Source organism: Panthera pardus, unplaced genomic scaffold, assembly GCF_024362965.1.
Source record: "Panthera pardus isolate Hobbes unplaced genomic scaffold, ASM2436296v1 HiC_scaffold_16, whole genome shotgun sequence".
Classification (NCBI taxonomy): domain Eukaryota; kingdom Metazoa; phylum Chordata; class Mammalia; order Carnivora; family Felidae; genus Panthera; species Panthera pardus.
This window is the reverse complement of record NW_026526721.1, coordinates 86,098,291-86,116,093: the sequence shown is the minus strand read 5'-3', so window position 1 is coordinate 86,116,093 and position 17,803 is coordinate 86,098,291. Positions and strand designations below refer to the sequence as shown.

At 37.5% G+C, this 17,803-nt stretch overlaps 1 protein-coding gene across 7 annotated transcripts in view; it reads right to left on the bottom strand.

The window, feature by feature from the left end:
* Window positions 1–15,745, bottom strand: part of PEX5L (peroxisomal biogenesis factor 5 like) — a 228,092-nt gene extending 212,347 nt beyond the window's left edge. For 4 of the 7 annotated variants that reach the window (XM_053903615.1, XM_019463245.2, XM_053903616.1 and 1 more), the window contains exon 1: window positions 15,274–15,743. In XM_053903615.1, the coding sequence (XP_053759590.1) occupies window positions 15,274–15,294 (21 nt within the window). In that variant the 5' untranslated portion in view covers window positions 15,295–15,743. Of the gene's footprint in view, window positions 1–15,273 lie in introns of all 7 variants that reach the window. The other 3 variants (XM_019463248.2, XM_019463250.2, XM_019463251.2) reach the window with 3 other exon arrangements.
* Window positions 15,746–17,803: the final 2,058 nt, after the last annotated feature.

Below are 17,803 nucleotides of genomic sequence, written 5' to 3'. Positions count from 1 at the left end.
TAGCAAGACTAGGGTCCAGAGTGCTCATGGGGAAGCTGTAAATGAGAAGGCCAGAAAGTGGGCCCTTCAAGTCGTATCTTATTCTGGAGGCCAGTGTTTTCACATTTCAGTGTGCATTAAATTCACCTGCACAGTGTTAAAGTGAAAATTTCCAGGCCTTACTCTCATGGAGGCTGATTCGATAGGGCTGCAGTGGGGTCCAAGAATCTGGATTTTAAACAGATATTGTAGATAACAATTCAATCAAAGATTGCATTTGGAAAAACACTGTTACAGATGATGCTGCACCTTGAAAGGACTTTAAATAGAGGAGTGATATGATCAAATCAATGCTGTAGCAAAGATAGTGGTAGAATACATGTGACCCTGAACAAAAGGACTAGCTGTGGGGCTGGAGGCAGGGGCGGGGGTGGGGGGGCACAGAGTGACTCTTTAGGTAAGGGTGATAAAGTAATCTAAGATGATGGCTGTTAGGATGGAGAGACAGCGCAGGGTAGGAGTGAATTAGGAAGCAAGGGCTAGAACATTTAGATTTGATTCTGGGAGTAAGAAAGAAAGAGGAGTACAGATGAAGGAGGAAGAGGAGAGAATGGCTCCTGGTTTCTAATTTAGGTAACTGAGTAGATGGTGGTTCTATTAAACAATCTTGGAAAACAAGAGAAGAGGCAGACTGTGGAGGTTGTTGGTGGTGATAATACATCCAGTTTGAGACATATTGATTTTGGGTTGGACCAGGTAGAGGTGGTCAGTTAGTGATACTGGTATTTAGTTGGAAAAAAATAACTTGTTTGTAGATATATATTTAAGATGAGCACAGATGCCAGATTAACTATGTTTTCAGCTTAGCTACTTTAACATTTCCTTACCTGCAAACAGGCTGACTATCCATTTCTTAAAAATGGAAGAATTAGTTTAAAAAGTAAGTAAAATGGCAGAATTATGTACAGTACAAGCTACAGCTAAAATAACTTGACAAACTAGGTGCAAAAGACTGTACTTTAACTCTTAAGACAGAACATTAGTTAATGCTTCCTTTACATAACACAGAACATTTAAATTCTTTTATCATTGATTCTGAAACCAGGGAAAAATTACATGAACGTGCTGGGAGTTGATCCCTGAAAGATTAATTTGAATAAAATCAACTATGAAAGAAATTATGACTTTTATTTTGGTACTTTTAATTTTACATTGAATTAGTTGATCAATACTATCACATTCTGATTTTTATAATGTTAATTTTGACCTTCTGCTCCTAAAGTAATGGAAAGTTCAAAATCAATTTCAAGAAATCAGGGACCAGTGACTCCATTTAATTTTTATTTATTTATTTATTTATTTATTATTTATTTTATTTTTTATTTTTATTTATTTATTTATTTTCAATATATGAAATTTATTGTCAAATTGGTTTCCATACAATACCCAGGGCATCCCAAAAGGTGCCCTCCCACTCCCCATCAACCCTCAGTTTGTTCTCAGTTTTTAAGAGTCTCTTATGCTTTGCAGTGTCTCCATTTTAAACAGATATTTTAACATCAATTGAGATTAGTAAGAGCTATGTATATTTCCTTCACAGTAATCTTGATCTTGCCATTTAGAAGTTCTCTTTCAACAAAGCTGGAATTTGCTCGTTCCCTGAAAAAACGGATGTCTAAGAGAGGAAGAAAATAAGAGACCTCCCCCAAGTAAACAGTGACTAATTTTTCAATACTGAAGTCACGTATTTTATTTTATTTTATTTTTTTATTATTGTTATTATTATTATTTTTTGAGAGAGAAAGAGAAAGTGCACGCATGCACATGCAAGCAATGGAGGGACAGAGAGAGAGGGAAAAAGAATCCCAAGGAGGCTCCGTGTGACAGCACGGAGCCCCATGCAGAGCTCGATCCCATGAACCATGAGATCGTGACCTGAGCCAAAATCAAGAACCTGATGCCCAACTAACGGAGCCACCCAGGAGCCCCTTGAATTTTTTAAAAATAAAAAGTAAAACATAAAAGTTAAATATTTAGGTAAGTGACAGATTTTGGAGGGGGGACATCTTGGCTTAATTTATACACACAACCCAAGATTCTGCTTCTATACATGCAACACAGAGGGACTCTACACTGGGCTTCTGAGCTCTGGTTAATCCCACAGCTTCACTATTTTCGTGGCTTGCTGGGTATTTTGATTCTAGGGAGGCTTTCTGTACAAAAATATGGATGTTTCACAGCTGCCCTGTACTCCACTAGGAGAGTGTACCCCATCACACACAAAGGTACTCTCAAGGTACTAAATAAATATATGCAGATGCTGAATTCAGAGAACTGATAAAGCTGTATGGATTTAGTACTTGTCCTGTATAAATGACAGAAAGAATGCCTCAGAGATTTCTATCCTCCAAGACCATGCAATATTCCAGAAAACTTGCAAAATCTTTTTTGTACCCTCACTGTTAGTTGAGTCAGTTTGGAATAGGTGAGGTACTGATGTAGAGATGTGACCTGAATTTGCTATGTAGGCTCAAGAAATAGAGTAAAAAAACCAGATAGACCCAAATTTTGGTCTCCCAATTGATTTGATGTAGGGGTTTGGGTGAGGCACTCAAACCTTGTCAGTTGCATTCTCTCTATCATTATAACAAAGATAAAATATCTATCCTATGCCAACCTCACTAAAGCATTCTAAAGATTAACTTTTATAAGGCTCTCACAAAATGTGACTATTGTAGCAAAGATAATCAGTATTCTATTATAGCTGAGAGTTCTTCCATATTGAGGATAGCTTTGTAGAAAAATATCTCTTGTCATTTGCAGAATAAGGGTAGGGGAAGAGGTATGGCAGGATCCTCCCAAGCATTACATCCCTTGAAGAATTAGGGAAGGTTGATCTTTGACTTCATAAGAAATAACAAGTATCTTGATGTTAGCAAAGCCTTTTAATTTATTTTCCAAGATATTGTTATTAGTGAACTGGGGAAATCTGCCCTGACCAACATTCAGAGATGTATTGTATCACTAATTAAGGGCTTGATAAAAATAGAATCCTAGAGCTGGAAGGAAAGTCAGTAATCCTCTAAGCCAACCATCTTCCATAAAGACTAGTAAACCCACATCCAATCTGTGTTTGAATATCTTTGATAAAATAGAGCTCACTTCTTCACCTTTCATCATGCCCTTTCACACAAACACACGCACACGCACACACACACACACCACAGATTAGAATGTTAATAGAGGAGACCCTCTTCAGAGTCATACATATGATTGTACATATTGGTTGTACAAGGATGTCTGGATGAGAGGGCACTAGTCAGGTCTGAAATCCAACCCCCTAACTCCACTTTCTAAATCATGTGACTGGGTGTGAGACTGTGTCCTCCAGGAAAAAAGAGAGTCCATGTATTTGGCTCCCCAGGGAAGATCCCTTTTTATAATCTGATCAGAAGTGGGACACATATCACTGGCATAGTTATTTCTTCTCTCTTATTAGAGAAAGCTTTGACATGTAATGTTTGAATCTTTTTACCCTGTACCTGATGGGAAGAATTGCTCCTACATATCTCAGGCTCCCATGTCAAAGTAACTGTGGGAAACATAAGAAGATCTCCATATTCAGATAGTCTTACAAAATTGACATGTCCCTTGGATGACCATTGTGAGTGCAGCTCCTTCCTTGGATCCTTGGAATAATGTGTGTGTGTGTGTGTGTGCACGCGTGTGTGTGTGTGTGTGTGTGTGTAAATGGGGAGGTGAGGTCTGGAGGTATAAGCAACCTCTTACAACTGGGTGTAAGCAAATGACGGCCTCCTAGGGCAGTTCTAACTGATGTTCTGTCATCTCAGCGGTCTCACGGGTGTGTGTGTTAGCATTATGATCAACATCTCTGTTGACAACTATCTGAGCTGGTGAAGAGGTGTCTAGAACCTTAGAGGCATGGATTCTAATTCCAAATGACCTTGGTCACTTAGAGATATAGTTAGAAACCATTAGGAGAATCTATTACATTTCTAAGTCTGCAGCTCCAGACTGTCCTCAGGCTTTAAAGGGTTTGAACCCATTAAATTGCGTAGACTGCTTTGACAGCAGAGTGTTGGTTAATTACAGTGGCAATCTAATTATAAGGTTTATAAGGTTTCCCTGTAATTGATTCCCTTTCAAGTGTGTGGAAACTTCACTTCATATGCATTCACTCCTGAAAATCATGGGAATAGACCAGATTCTGGGGCTGTGTGTGTCTTAGAATCAGGAAGACTATCCCAATCGCACTTTGGAGTCCTTATTCAGGACAGTAAGGGACTCTTCTCAGTATTTAATTCATTCATTCATTCATTCATTCATTCATTCATTCAGTAAATACTACATTAATACTATGTACCTAATTCTAATAGTCTCCAGGAATACAAAGATATATTGGATATAGTCGCTGCCACAGATAGGCTTACTAGTTGGGGAGATTGACAGAAACAAGTAATTAAAGCTATATGGTAATTATTTGTATTAGTGATGAATTTAATATGTTAAGGAAACATTGAGGAGGAGATCGCTAATTCTGCATTGTGTGGGAGAATATGGGAGAACACTGGTGGGGGCACAGAAGAGCACTCACTGAAGAGATAACATTTAAGTGCAATATTGAAGGATGAGTGAATATTCAGTGTACAGAAGGCAAGCGTTTGGGATGGGGAAATGAAAAAGACATGCAGCACAGTGAGAGAACAAGAAAATCAAGCGTCTGCCACTACTGCAGACAACCAATTATGACAGGCACTGCTATGGCAGAACCTCTTCCTTCACACACAATGTATAGAAAACACTTTGCCAGTTCCATAAAAACAAAAGAGCTAATCCTGAGTAAGTCATCACAATGTATGGGTACATTTATTGGTTTAGAGAAGGTACATTATTAGAGCAAGATCACACAGACAATATGTTAGGGAAGCCAGGGTTTGGACTTGGGGCTGTCTGATCCTGGAGCACAAGTATGTTGTGCCTCTTCAGGTATGAGGATTATTAAGTGATGTATGATACATGCCATCAAAAGGCTTTCAGCATACTTTTTTTCCATTTTGAGGAGAGGCAATTAGTTCCATCAAGACCTAGCCCTCACTTTCCTCATATATGAAGTGAAAAAGTTGTGCTATATGAACTCCAAAGACCTTTATATTTCTAAGCTTCTATTTTCATTTAATCTTGCCTCAAGCTTAAGAACGCTTTTTTTTGTCTTACATATATCTTACTAAAGACTTATATAATAGATTGCATATCAGTAATTAAAGACTCAAATCACAGGGCATTTTTATTATAATCATCCTTTGAATGAATATGAAACACCAACGTGTCCAGTTTTCCACATTAAATTCCTGCATATGGAGAAAAAAATGTTCTTATCACTAAAGTACATGATATGTATTTTAATTCCCTGATTAATTACTAAATTCTTCACAGAGCTCTTTCCAATTTTTCAAAAAGAATAGGAGTGAGCAGTAGATGGACATTGATGGATGATGGAGGGATCATTCTGTTTTTCTTTGCTGCATGATTTAATAAACCAATATATTCTAGTTTTACTGTATTCTATAGGCCTGCATGTAATAGCAGGCAGCACCAAACAAAAGGTTAAAGAAAATTATTTTCTTTTAACTATTCTCTCTGAAGGCAGACTTGACTTTAGTCAAGTCAATATAGAGAGGCATCTATTTTACTTTCAAGCAATATCTATAACATGTAATAGTGGGCATTGACTTTTTTTTTTTTAACTTTCCCAAATAAACTCTGTATTTGGAAAATCGCCTACCTTTGGAGTCTTGGTGGTAAGCAGATATGAACTTTTCCAAACTACCTTGCAAATAGGGTATGGATGTGTGATTCAGCTCCACCAACCAGCCACATCTGTCCCCACTTTGAATTGGGATTTTCGGGGCACACAGAAGCAGTCACAGTAGAGAATTCATCCTGGAAATGGGTGGGGGAGCAGCTGAAGATCCAACAGGGGTTTCCGTGGAAGCAGCAGCAGTGAGGAACAGCTGAACCAGTGCCCAAGTCTAGGGTATAAGGGTGCAAACTGAGGTTTCTTTTCTGTGAGGACAGCAGTGGGGTCTGCACTAGCCTGGTTTGAGGTTTGACTGAGGCTGTGCCCTGCCTGATGCCTGGTCTCTCCATCCCAAGCCTAGTTCTAGAAGTCTGTGAGTGCCCCAATGTACTTAAAAAAAAAACACTTTTAGAAACTTTTTATTTTGAAAAAATATCTAGCTACAAAAAAACTGCATGTATAGAACAATGGGCTTCCATAATACCCTTTCCCCAGATTTACCAATTCTTAACATTTCCTATATTTTTCTTTCTCTTTCTCTGTTTCTCTCTCTTCCACTCTCTTTATGTAATTATATTATACATAGTATTATTTACATTATTCTAAATCACTTTAGAGTAGGTTACATACGCTACGCCCCTTTACCTCCTTATATTGCAGCATGTATTTCCTAAAAACAAGGGTATTCTCTTACTCAGCCACAGTTTAGTTATCAAATTCAGGAAATGTAACACTAATATTAATCTAATCTCCAGTCTATATTCATATTTCAATTATGCCAACAGTGTGCTCTATAACAATTTTCTTTCCCAGTCCACGATCCAACACAGGATCATATATTGCATTTACTTGTCATATCTCTTAAGTCTTCTTTTAATGTGTAAATATATCAGTTTTTCCTTGTTTTTCAAGATATTGACACATTTGAAAAAATAATCTGTTTATTTTATAGAATATCCCTCATTTGGGGTTTGTCTGAGATTTTCTCATGATTAGATTCAAGTTGCTAATTCTTAGCAGTAATATTATATGAGTGATATTGTGTCCTTCTCAGGGCATCACATCCAGAGGTAATATGCAGATGACTACCATATTGGTGATGTTGATTTTGATTACTTAGTTAGGATGTTGTCCAATTTCTTCACTGAAAAGTTATTATATTTTTCTCTTGTAATTTAGATGGTTGATATTTTGATGTTATATAAATGTCCTGTTTCTCCTCGAACTGCCCCCTTCCTCAGCTCAGATTCAGCATCCATTTATCATTCTTGCTTGAATCAATTTTTACTATGAGGATCGCAAAATGGTGATTTTTTGATTTTCATCATTCCTCCTATGTTTATTAATTGTCAGTATATACTTTTCATAAATCCCCTTTCTGCTTAAAGGAGCCAGAGTTGGTTTCCAATGCTTACAGCTAAGAACCCCAAGGCTGATTAACTTGTATATTTAGGCAGCTAGTTCCAAGAACTTATCAAACCACCAAGACTCCAACCAGTTTACTCAAATGGTCAATCAAGTCAGTCCAAGGAGAAACACCTTTAACAAATGATACAACTTTTCACCGTGCCTCATTCCACTTTTAAAACACATGCACAGATCAGACTTTCTTCCACTGTCAACCAAATGACTACCAAACTGAATATATAAAATATCAAATAGACTAAAACTGAAAAGCAGAAAAATATCAATTTTTGTGACTAAATGCTAAACACCAAGATATTTGGGGATATTGAGCAGTTTATTATACTGTTTATTTTTCACTTAGATTTTTTTTTTGCTTGTAATAAATATCGAAATAAAGAAAAATAGTTTAATGGAAATAGCACACTGGGGGAAGGCAGCTTTCCCTCAAGTGCTAGCTCTGCTAACTTGTGTGGGACTTTGTGAGCAATTTTTTTACTTTTCTGAATCTTAATTTCATCATCTGTGAAATGAGATGGTTGAACACAACACTTTCAAGAGTCTTTCAAACTCGGGATTTTATGACCCCAAAACTGAACATGAGTGCAATTGTTGGAGACATAAGGAACTGTTAACCTAGAATATTCTAATGAGGACATTTGGATCCAAGATTATTCTGGTATAAAGATTAGCAACTGTGAGATAACTCCCAAGTTATTCAGAGAATAGAAACATCAAAACAATTTGGAGAACAATTTAGTCTAGAGATCGTAAAGCTGTCTGAATAGATGTCTTTCCCAAGAGTTAAACAGTCTCACAGGCTTGGCATTGGTCAGGTCACATCTTGAGTAGTGTATCTTGCTCAGAGGGCCATACTTTCGTGGAGCCATTAAAACATCAAAAATGTCATCATGAAAAATTATTGAGTGAACTGGGTTGTTTATCTTGGAGAAGAAAAGATTTAATGGGATGAGGACATGATAATTCTCTAGCTACTTGAAGGTTTGTTTTATTCAGGTGGAATATAATAGGTTTTTTGTGTTTCTCCAGACTGAAAAACTACAACCAACTGGGTGGAGGTTATGATACTGATATAAGGAGGAAACTCTATTCAAACATAATTGTGATAGTTGCTTTTATCAGCCCCTCTGTCAGGGACATCATCATGTCTCTGTGATCTCAGAAAGCTACCCAAGAATCAAGCTTTTTGCTAGGGTCTCAGTGCAACAAATCAGGCCTTGTTCTCCATGTAAATGTTTTCAGACAAGTGCTTCTCAAACATCAAAATATATATATATATATATATATATATATATATATATATATACACACACATACATATATATATGTATGTATGTATACATTATTTCCATTCCATATATATACATACATATATATACATATATACACACACATATATATACATACATATATATCAATCATATATCAATCAATCACTGGGTATCTTGAGGAATTTCATTTCTGATTCAGTAGGTCTGGTGTGGGAACTGAGATTCTGCATTTCCAACAAACTCCCAAGTGTTTCATGTGCACATAATCACCTGCCCAATCAGATGTTACATTCCCATGTGACCAAAGGATATTATTCAGTATAAGCATGCATGTTACAGTTAACACCCATGTGAAAGGAGGTAAAAAGATGTTTCACAACTCCAGCAGCTTCGTCTTCTCATGATGTTTAAATGTTTTCCTGTCTCTTTTTTCCTTAAAGAGCTTCCATATTTTCTGACCTTTTACTACTTTTGATCATTTTGCCTACTGGCATGGCTCTGTCTACTTCTAGGCAGCCATGAATTAATCCCCCAGCATATCATGAATTTTGATTATTTTAGATCATTACTTCGACTATAACTATTTTTGGCACGACACACAGACATGCACACACAAACACATATACCATCTTATGGTGCTTTTTATTGGATTTTTTCCCACAAGGCATAATGGCCTAGGAACAGAAGCTTGTGTGTGCACAGGGACCCATGCCTACCTTCAGCTCTCTTCCCTTCGTTCTAGGCTTTGTCCATCTCCAAACAGGCATCTCACTCAGTAGCAACTGGGTAATGTATCCAGGGTCTTTTTATTATCACAGGGATTTTTATTTCACCCTGATACAATACCAGTTTTAACCCTCAAGACCATACAAAACAATTCTAGCCTCTTCCTGCATGATGATTCTTCAAGCATTTATATAGAGTCATCGCGGTCTCTTTGAGTCTTTACTTTCCAAACTAAACATCTCCAGTTCCTTCAATAATTAATCATATAAAATGGTTTGAATTCCTCTACCATACCAGTTGCTTTAAAAAGTACACAAATTTTAAGAGGGTGTGTGAGAGTGGGAATTTTGTGGTTACCTAGGTAGATTTCTGGCATTACAACACCAATCATCTCTTGGAATCTTCATGACTTTATAGATCACCATATGGCATTCTATTTGGAAAAAAATTTTTTTTCACTACACCAAGTCCCATTTGCAGGGTTTTCCTGTTGTTGTTATTGTTTTTATTGTTTTTCAGAGGAATCTATGCATGAGCAGGGGTTTGGGGGAGTTCTGTAAGCACCTTCAATGCAAACTCTCCCACTTGGCTCAGGTTCCCCCCATTTCAGAGCTGCTGGCAAGCTTCTATATGTTACTCTTGAATGAAATGGTGGATAACTAGCCTCTTCCTCTCTAAATGAGCTCACTTTTTTTTTTCATCTGTGCAATCTCTAACAGTGATTGCCTAAAAATTGTACATAGGAATGATCATTTTAGTAAAATTTCACACGGAGAATAATAATGGTCATTTATCTAATGGAGTTTCAACAGAAGTAGTATACTGGTACTTATAAAGATCAGTCAAAAATGACATACTAAGACAACACTGCCAGTGTGTTATATTATACTCTGAGGTCTCAACACTCAGCAATGATCTGGATATTTAACCAATAGGGTATTAACTATCTTCCTGTATAATATGCTAATATATAAAACACAAAGATTTTTCTGAATAGAATGGGGAAAGAAGTTTTCCATTTGGTTTCCTTAGTAAAGGAGATGGCACAGGGAAGAGGGGTGGAAATGGGTGAGGTGGAGATGAAGGAAGGGGTCATTAACAGAAATGTAACCCTTAATTCATAGCACTCTGGTCTTGGTACCTGATACGTGGGTTACATGCTGTAGTAAATAAATTCTGAATTATAAAAAGGTGATACATTTTCAGAAATTTAGCAACCCCATTTCCTCTATCAGTGTATTTGAAATTATAGCATGTTTAGATGCCACAAAACACTCAGATTGGACTTAAGTCTCTTAATAAGGAAACATTAAAGTGGGGCTTACCTTCACTTGTAATGTAGGAAATGCACACTAGTTATTCCATGGGTGCATCAAGAAGTTAATTCTAGAATATAAAACCTTTAAACAGCTCTAGCTTATGCCTGTGTTGGCAACATGTGATCTCAATGAAAAGTGTGAAAAAGGAGACTGCCAGATGTTTTGACTACATGATACATCACACCTTAATGTTTCCTAGGTTGGCTGTAGTAATACTAGATATTCAAGATTTTAAAATTAACAAGTTCTCTTCTAACTTTTTCTTAGTCTTTACTTTAAAAATGTGTTATAATCAAAACATTCATGTGCTGGAGGTTTTTTCCTTAAAACATGTGTTTTTAGGAAGAATGTTTATAAACCATAAACAAAATCTCAGAAGAACATATTGTGTGTCTTTTAGTAAGTGTATTATATAAACTGTTGGCCAGTATGACTGGGGAATGATGTTTTCAGGTTAATCAATATTATACCATAAGTATTATAATTTTAAGTGTTAGAAGCTCACTATTACTCCCATATCAAGCACATTTGCTATAAATGTATCAGAAAGCACTTCAACATCTTGCTGGAGCTTGTGTCATAATTTGAGCATGAGCCCCACTGTACATGCATTTCCTTCAGCAGAATTCTAGTTAATACTATTTCATACAATACATTAATTCAATAAATGAGTATTAATGCTGATTATCATTCATAGGAAGACCTTGAGGAGGTTGGGCAGGTGCCATTTGAGATGGGGGAAAGGGAAAGGCAGCAGCTACATCTGACCAAAACAACCAACCCCAGTCTCAGGTCAGCATTACCTCATTTTCTTTAAAACATTCCCTCCAGCAAGCTAATCTTCAAAGATTCTCCTCTGAAAATGCAAATACCACTGCAGGGTGTGTGTATGTGTATATGTGGTGTATTAGTATTAATTATATCTTTATTAGCAAAAGGTTGATAAAGGGAATGACATAGGATAGAAAATGGTGGCATCAAGGAAGAGAAAATGGATCTTCTAGAGAAGTGGAAATACCCATGACAAATATTACTTAGTTTACAGTTTTGCTTGAGGGTCTCAATTATGACAAACTACTATCACAGATGTTGAAATAACATTTTATAATCTTATCTTGGATTGGCTTCTTATATTTGTCGTTTCTAGTGAAACTAAATGAATCTCCTGTGGCCAGATCTACTTTATTAGCATAATTCATGTTACCCAACCTGTTCCCCTTCATGAAGATTTTTTTTTAAAGCTAAGTAATGTCAAAAATAAATACAAACACAAAAATCCTTTGGGGAAAACAAATAAAATGGCTACTTTAGAGCTGTTAATAATCTTACAATTATTGTCACTTAAATTTTATTTAGTTAATGTCTTGTGAAGCCAAAGGATGTGGAATGTTTCCTTAGCCAGCTTAAATAAATAAAAAAAAGTCTGGTTTGAAGGCTCATAATGAAGATCAGTTACCATTACAATTAGATTTTTTGTTTGACTGCCTTCTGAAATAATTTTCTTTTATAACAAAAGCATTACTGAGGATGCTTCATTAAAAAAAAAAACAAACCCTCAGTTCAAAATTGAAATTACATTGGTCTATATTTATACCTTCCCAGAAAAAAAAGTTCGGCTAAGGAAATATTCAGAGACATGTAATTATTTTGCTCTAATTGGCACTGTTAATTCACATGCACATGTACAAATAAGCATTGCAGTACAGAGCATACAGAGGTATTGAAAGGATTAAGACTGAAGGGTATCTAATAGGATTAAAGAGTTTGGTCTGAACTGATTCTAAAATATATTTAATCACCATTGGCCCTCTTGGTCAAAAGGAAAAAAAAAGTAAACCTAAAATAGTCACTAAGGAAACGAGCTTTGCTTAAGTTGCTTGGGTGATAAATTCCCCTTGGAAATAACTAGTGAGGCAGTTGGAAAACAGTGCAACTCTAGGACCCTGCTCCTAAGAAATATACCTGTGGCATTTACTATGAAACCAAGAAATATATGCTGCCATGCTCTGCTTTATCTATCTACAATGGATGTCAACTTTTATCTTCAAAGGTGCTAGCAGAGTATGCTTTTGAAAGTCTGTGGCTTCTAAAATGAATTCAGGTTCTATGGTAAACTGGAAAATTAGCTATATGTGAAAGACTTAATAGATTTTATTTACAAAATCATTTAGTTGTAAAAACAAAGGCACTCCAGGAGTTTTTAAATTAAACTATTTTTTAAGGCTTCTTGTGAATACCTTCCCCACTCAAGACTGCCTATTTACAAACATTTTATTTTAAAATCTCTACAGAAAAGAGAAGAATTAGAAGGCACAGCTAATGATTGCAAATGTTTTTTTTCACTCTCATTTTAAGATATCAGCCAAGTAACACCAGTGTTTCAAATGAACTCCAAAGTTGGCAGAAGTGTTAGTAAATCTACTCATTCCTAGTCCAATTTACCAAATAAATATTCAGATTTTTAATCACAAATTAAAAAATTAAAAATTAAAATTTTGGAGTGTTTGGACTATATGTCTGCTCCTTTGTGATTACCATCAGGGACACACAGAAAGATGGTGCTATCTCTGATAAGGAAGGCTTCTTTATTTACCCTGAATATATCAGCACAATGGAGATTTTGTCTACAGGCTCAATACTATTCTCTGGGAATAAGACTGGCCTTTTCAAATGTAAGCAAATATTATAAATCAGGTTGTAATAGGCATTATTTCTGGGGGAGAGGAAATCCCACTCAGATGATCATATATATCATTTAATAGCTACTACACTATTAAAACCATAGAAGCTTTATATTTAACATTAATGGTCAATAGTAAATAGGGAAAAAAAGTATTGTGCTCTGAAATTTTGGCAAGCATATTGATTACAGTCTTTATTTAGTAATGTTTTCAAGTTAAGCTTGGCAGCAAAGATTTGTGAGTTTTACTGCAAGCCATCATATTTGCTGTTACAGTAGTGCACAAGCAAAAAAAACCAAAAACGTGAAGTTGGGAGCATGTGCAGAATCTTACATATTGTTTATTCTTCCAAAGTAAAATGAAACCCTCAGACATTGTTCTCTAGGTGATTCAAGTTTCACTAACATCCTCCCTCGAAATATTCAGAAAACTGGGTTAGAATTGTTTTTGGGTGCCTGGATTTACCAGACTGTTGCTTCAATTCTTCATTCACAAAAACGTATTTTAAACAACAAAAAAATAATGTGAAAAGTTTTTGTAAATTCCCCGAGTAACCAATTGTGAATTTTGTGTGAATGAGCAATTTTCTGAAGATTGACACTATTCAGTAAAACCTTCCTATTTTACTCCAGTGAAGAAACTGCTTAGGGATAATAAATAGATAATATAGAAAATTGTAAGTATCATTCTTAGGGACATATGAAACATAAAACTATAGTAATGATCCTTTGTTAATTTTTTCAGCAGTCTGAATTCAACATTTCTGAATGTTTGAATGCTCCTTTGTTGTTAAACTTTCCAATTAACGTAGCTTTAATAAGAAACATGTAGACCATATCTATTATATATACTTAGAAATATACTTCAGTGACTAATTATTGTCCATCAACTGTGATAGAATTCCATTAATAATTTTCAAACAGGATGATGTCAGTAATATGGGAAATGGTTTTGGAATTCTGATAGTGCTGATTCAGAAATCTTACAAAACTTATGACACTGATTAATACCGTTTTATATAAAAATAAATTACAGTCTAAGAGAATTTCCCCACAGACTTAGAAATTAAATATTTGGTAATACTAAATTATGAATGCAATAATATATCTACCTATTTTCAATTGCTCCAAAGACACAGAAGCAACACCGTCAATATTCACACATGTTACACACTAGTGTGAAGATACCACATATGATGACTATATTTGACCATCTTTGGAATGGAAAGGAACTCCAAACATCAAACCTGATGACTAAAGCATTTAGAACAGCAAAAAGAGCTCAGTTCATACTTTAGGAAGCTGAGTTAGTATTTTTTTTCCCCAAAGTGTACAGCTGCCTTTGTAAGGAAGAACCAACCATGTGAATGAGAACTGAAGTCAAGGTTAAAATAATTTTTCCCAAGAGAGTAGAGTGCATCAGAGAGAAGCAGAGGCTCAGCTCAGATGAGCATTAACAACCAGAGGCAGCATCTTCCCTGAAAAACATTAGACTCTCTTGGACATATGTTTGAAATTCATCCTCCCAAGTCATCCTGTGACTGTAGAGATAGGTGACAATGTCCCACTCTCTGAAGGGGGAAAATACAGCACAAACCATTTAAAAAATTATCACTTTAAAAAATTATACAAAAGTGGCAAAGTGTTCTAACTGTCAAGAAACCTTTGCAGATGGTAAAGGAAAAGCTTTGTCTTTCTATTATTGTTTGCCCTTCAGTTGACATACATGCCGAGTTGCATCAATAGAGGATTACAACGGAAACACAGTCATCTCCAGTTTTCCTCTGTTTGGATTCCTTGATCTTGTTTAAAGAAACAGGCTCAGGGAATGCACAGAAAACAAACTTCCCCAATCGAAGTTCCGAGGTCGTTCCTCCCTTTCTCCCACCCTCAGAAACCTGTCTAGTTTACTGGACAGAAATGTCATGGTCATGTTGCACCACTTCACTTGTTGAACTGTGTGAGGGCAGCGCCTGACCACAATAACTTAGTGAGTCACCTTGCTCTTAAATTAGCCCCCCAAGATTTCTTTCCAGTTCGGTGGAAATGTCTTACCTGCATGTGTCCCTGGTACATTCTGCTTCGGCTTCTTCAGGGCTCCCTGAGGCCGCCGGATGCTTTCCCTCGTGTTTACTTGCACACCAACAGAGGGGAGAAGACGGCGTGCACAGTGTGTTCTCAGACAGTGCCCCTGAGCCGGGTGGAAGGCTCCAGGTAGCCCGGCCACTGTGGCCCCCTGGCCGCTCTGTAGGCTGCCGGGAACTGTTCTCCGCTCGGGGTGCTGAAAGCGGACACAGGAGAGCGCGCGGAGGAGATGAGGAGCCCAGGCGGCCAAGCTCACCCGCAGGCTCAGGTCCTGCTTCGCCGGGCGTTTCTAAAACTCACTCCTCCACCGAACTCTCTCGCTTCCTGCCGGGCTGCCTCATGTCTCTCTATCTTCGTCACGAACCCCCTTCTCCTCCCAACCCTGACGTGAGCGCCCACACCAGCCGCCGCAGCAGCTGCCGAGCGGGGCGCGCGCCGCCCTCCCGGCCGCGTCTCTGCCGAGAGGCCGCGGGGCCGGGCACGCGCGCGCGTTCCCGGCGGGCCCGTGAGAGGCCCGAAGGCGGTGCATGCACGCGGCCGGCAAAGTGCCCGTGAGTGGTGGTCGCGCAAGGCGTTCAGGTGCGGCGGCCGCATGCACTGAGACTCCGGCACAGTAGATGGTCAGATGTAAGAAAAGTGGGAGGAAAATGCATTGTGTCTCCAGGGCCATCCATACCGACTGAGCCTGTCATCGCACAGACATAATGGGCTGAGCGTGGGGGTTTCCGAAGAGTTTACTTCTGTTCTTTTTTTTTTTTTTTAATTTTTTAATGGTTATTCATTTTTGAGAGAGAGAGAGAGCGAGAGAGAGCGAAAGAGCGAACAGGGGAGGAGTATAGAGAGAGGGAGACAGAATCCGAGGCAGACTCCAGGCTCCCAGCTGTCAGCACAGAGCTCCATGCGGGAGTCCAACTCACGGTCCTCAGATCATGACCTGAGCCCATGTCGGAGGCTTAACCAACTGAGCCACCCAGGTGTCCCTGAGTTTACTTCTGTTCTGATTTAGCTCTCACAAGTTACCTATCATTGAGTGAATAAAGACCCACTTCACCCCACCCTCAATTCATTTTTGAGCACCCTATTTAAAATTCCAAACTCCAGTCCCTAGAGGCCTTCCATGATTTGTTTTTTTCCCTAGCACTTAACATCATCTAATATCCCATGTATTTTACATATTTTATTTATTGTCTGTCTCTCTCTATGCAATGTTATTTCCATGCGATCAGAGAGGAGTGTATCTGCTTTTGCATGGATGTATCAGCACAATATACCTCCTGCCGCATGGTTGGTACTTTAAAAATATTTGTTGAATGAATGGATCTTTAGTATGTAATATACAGGTAGAGTGCATTTAGATATATCTCAAGTTAAAGACATTGGATAGTTTTATGGAGCTTCTACATTATAAATATATATACAATATATACATGTGCATATATGTATATGTATATGTATACTGTGACTACCTAGTTTTGGTAGGTAATAAGATCTCCATTTACACAGCAACCGGCCCCCCAAATTATATACAACATAATATAATCCCCCAAATAGTGCATATAGTATGTTATACCTTTCATAAAGTTAAAAAATATATCAACTCCCTAAGAACATAAATATATATCATGTACTATATGGAATATAGTATTCAGAATATTGGTGATCCTGGGGAAAGAGAACCAGGGGAAAGAAATGGGGGGGCATTTTATATGAAGGTTAATTGTCAATGTCTTAGCTATTAGGTTGGGTGGTGACTCACGGATGTATATTATCCGATAAAAATTGCTATATAAATAAAACACAGCTATGCATGGACTAGTGAAGAAAGAGTGGCATAAATCAAAGAAATGATTAATCTAATCCAATACATCTGTGGTCCAAAAACAATGGACTGACTGACCAACCAACCAGCCAACCACAAAATGATTAAGACTTCTAAAGGCAGGAGATGTGGATTCCTGTTAGATTCCACCAATAGTTAACTTTGGGAAATATCCTTTACCCTCTTTAGACTTCAGCTTTTTTATATCCAAACCCTGCATGACAAACTCATGGTTTTATCCTGAAAATTGAGACATGTTCATAGGAACTGTAAAAGGTAAAAGTACCACCTGTCTTATTGTTCTTTATAGGACAGAGAACTGGATAGGAGTCTGCAGGCAGAAATGCTAATTCCATCTCCCTACCTCACTGCTTTTTTAAGCAAGTATACTAATTCTCTACTTCCTCATTTAAAAAATTTTTGAATGTTTATTTATTTTTGAGAGAGAGAGAGAGAGAGAGCATGAGCAGGGGAGGGACAGAGAGAGAGGGAGACACAGAATATGAAGCAGGCTCCAGGCTCTGAGCTGTCAGCACAGATCCCCACGTGGGGTTAGAACTCACCAACTCTGTGATCATGACCTGAGCCGAAGTCAGATGCTCAATCAACTGGACCACCGAGGTACCCCTACTTCCTCATTTTTGAAGTAAGGCAAATATCTTCCCAGCCTACTACACAGGG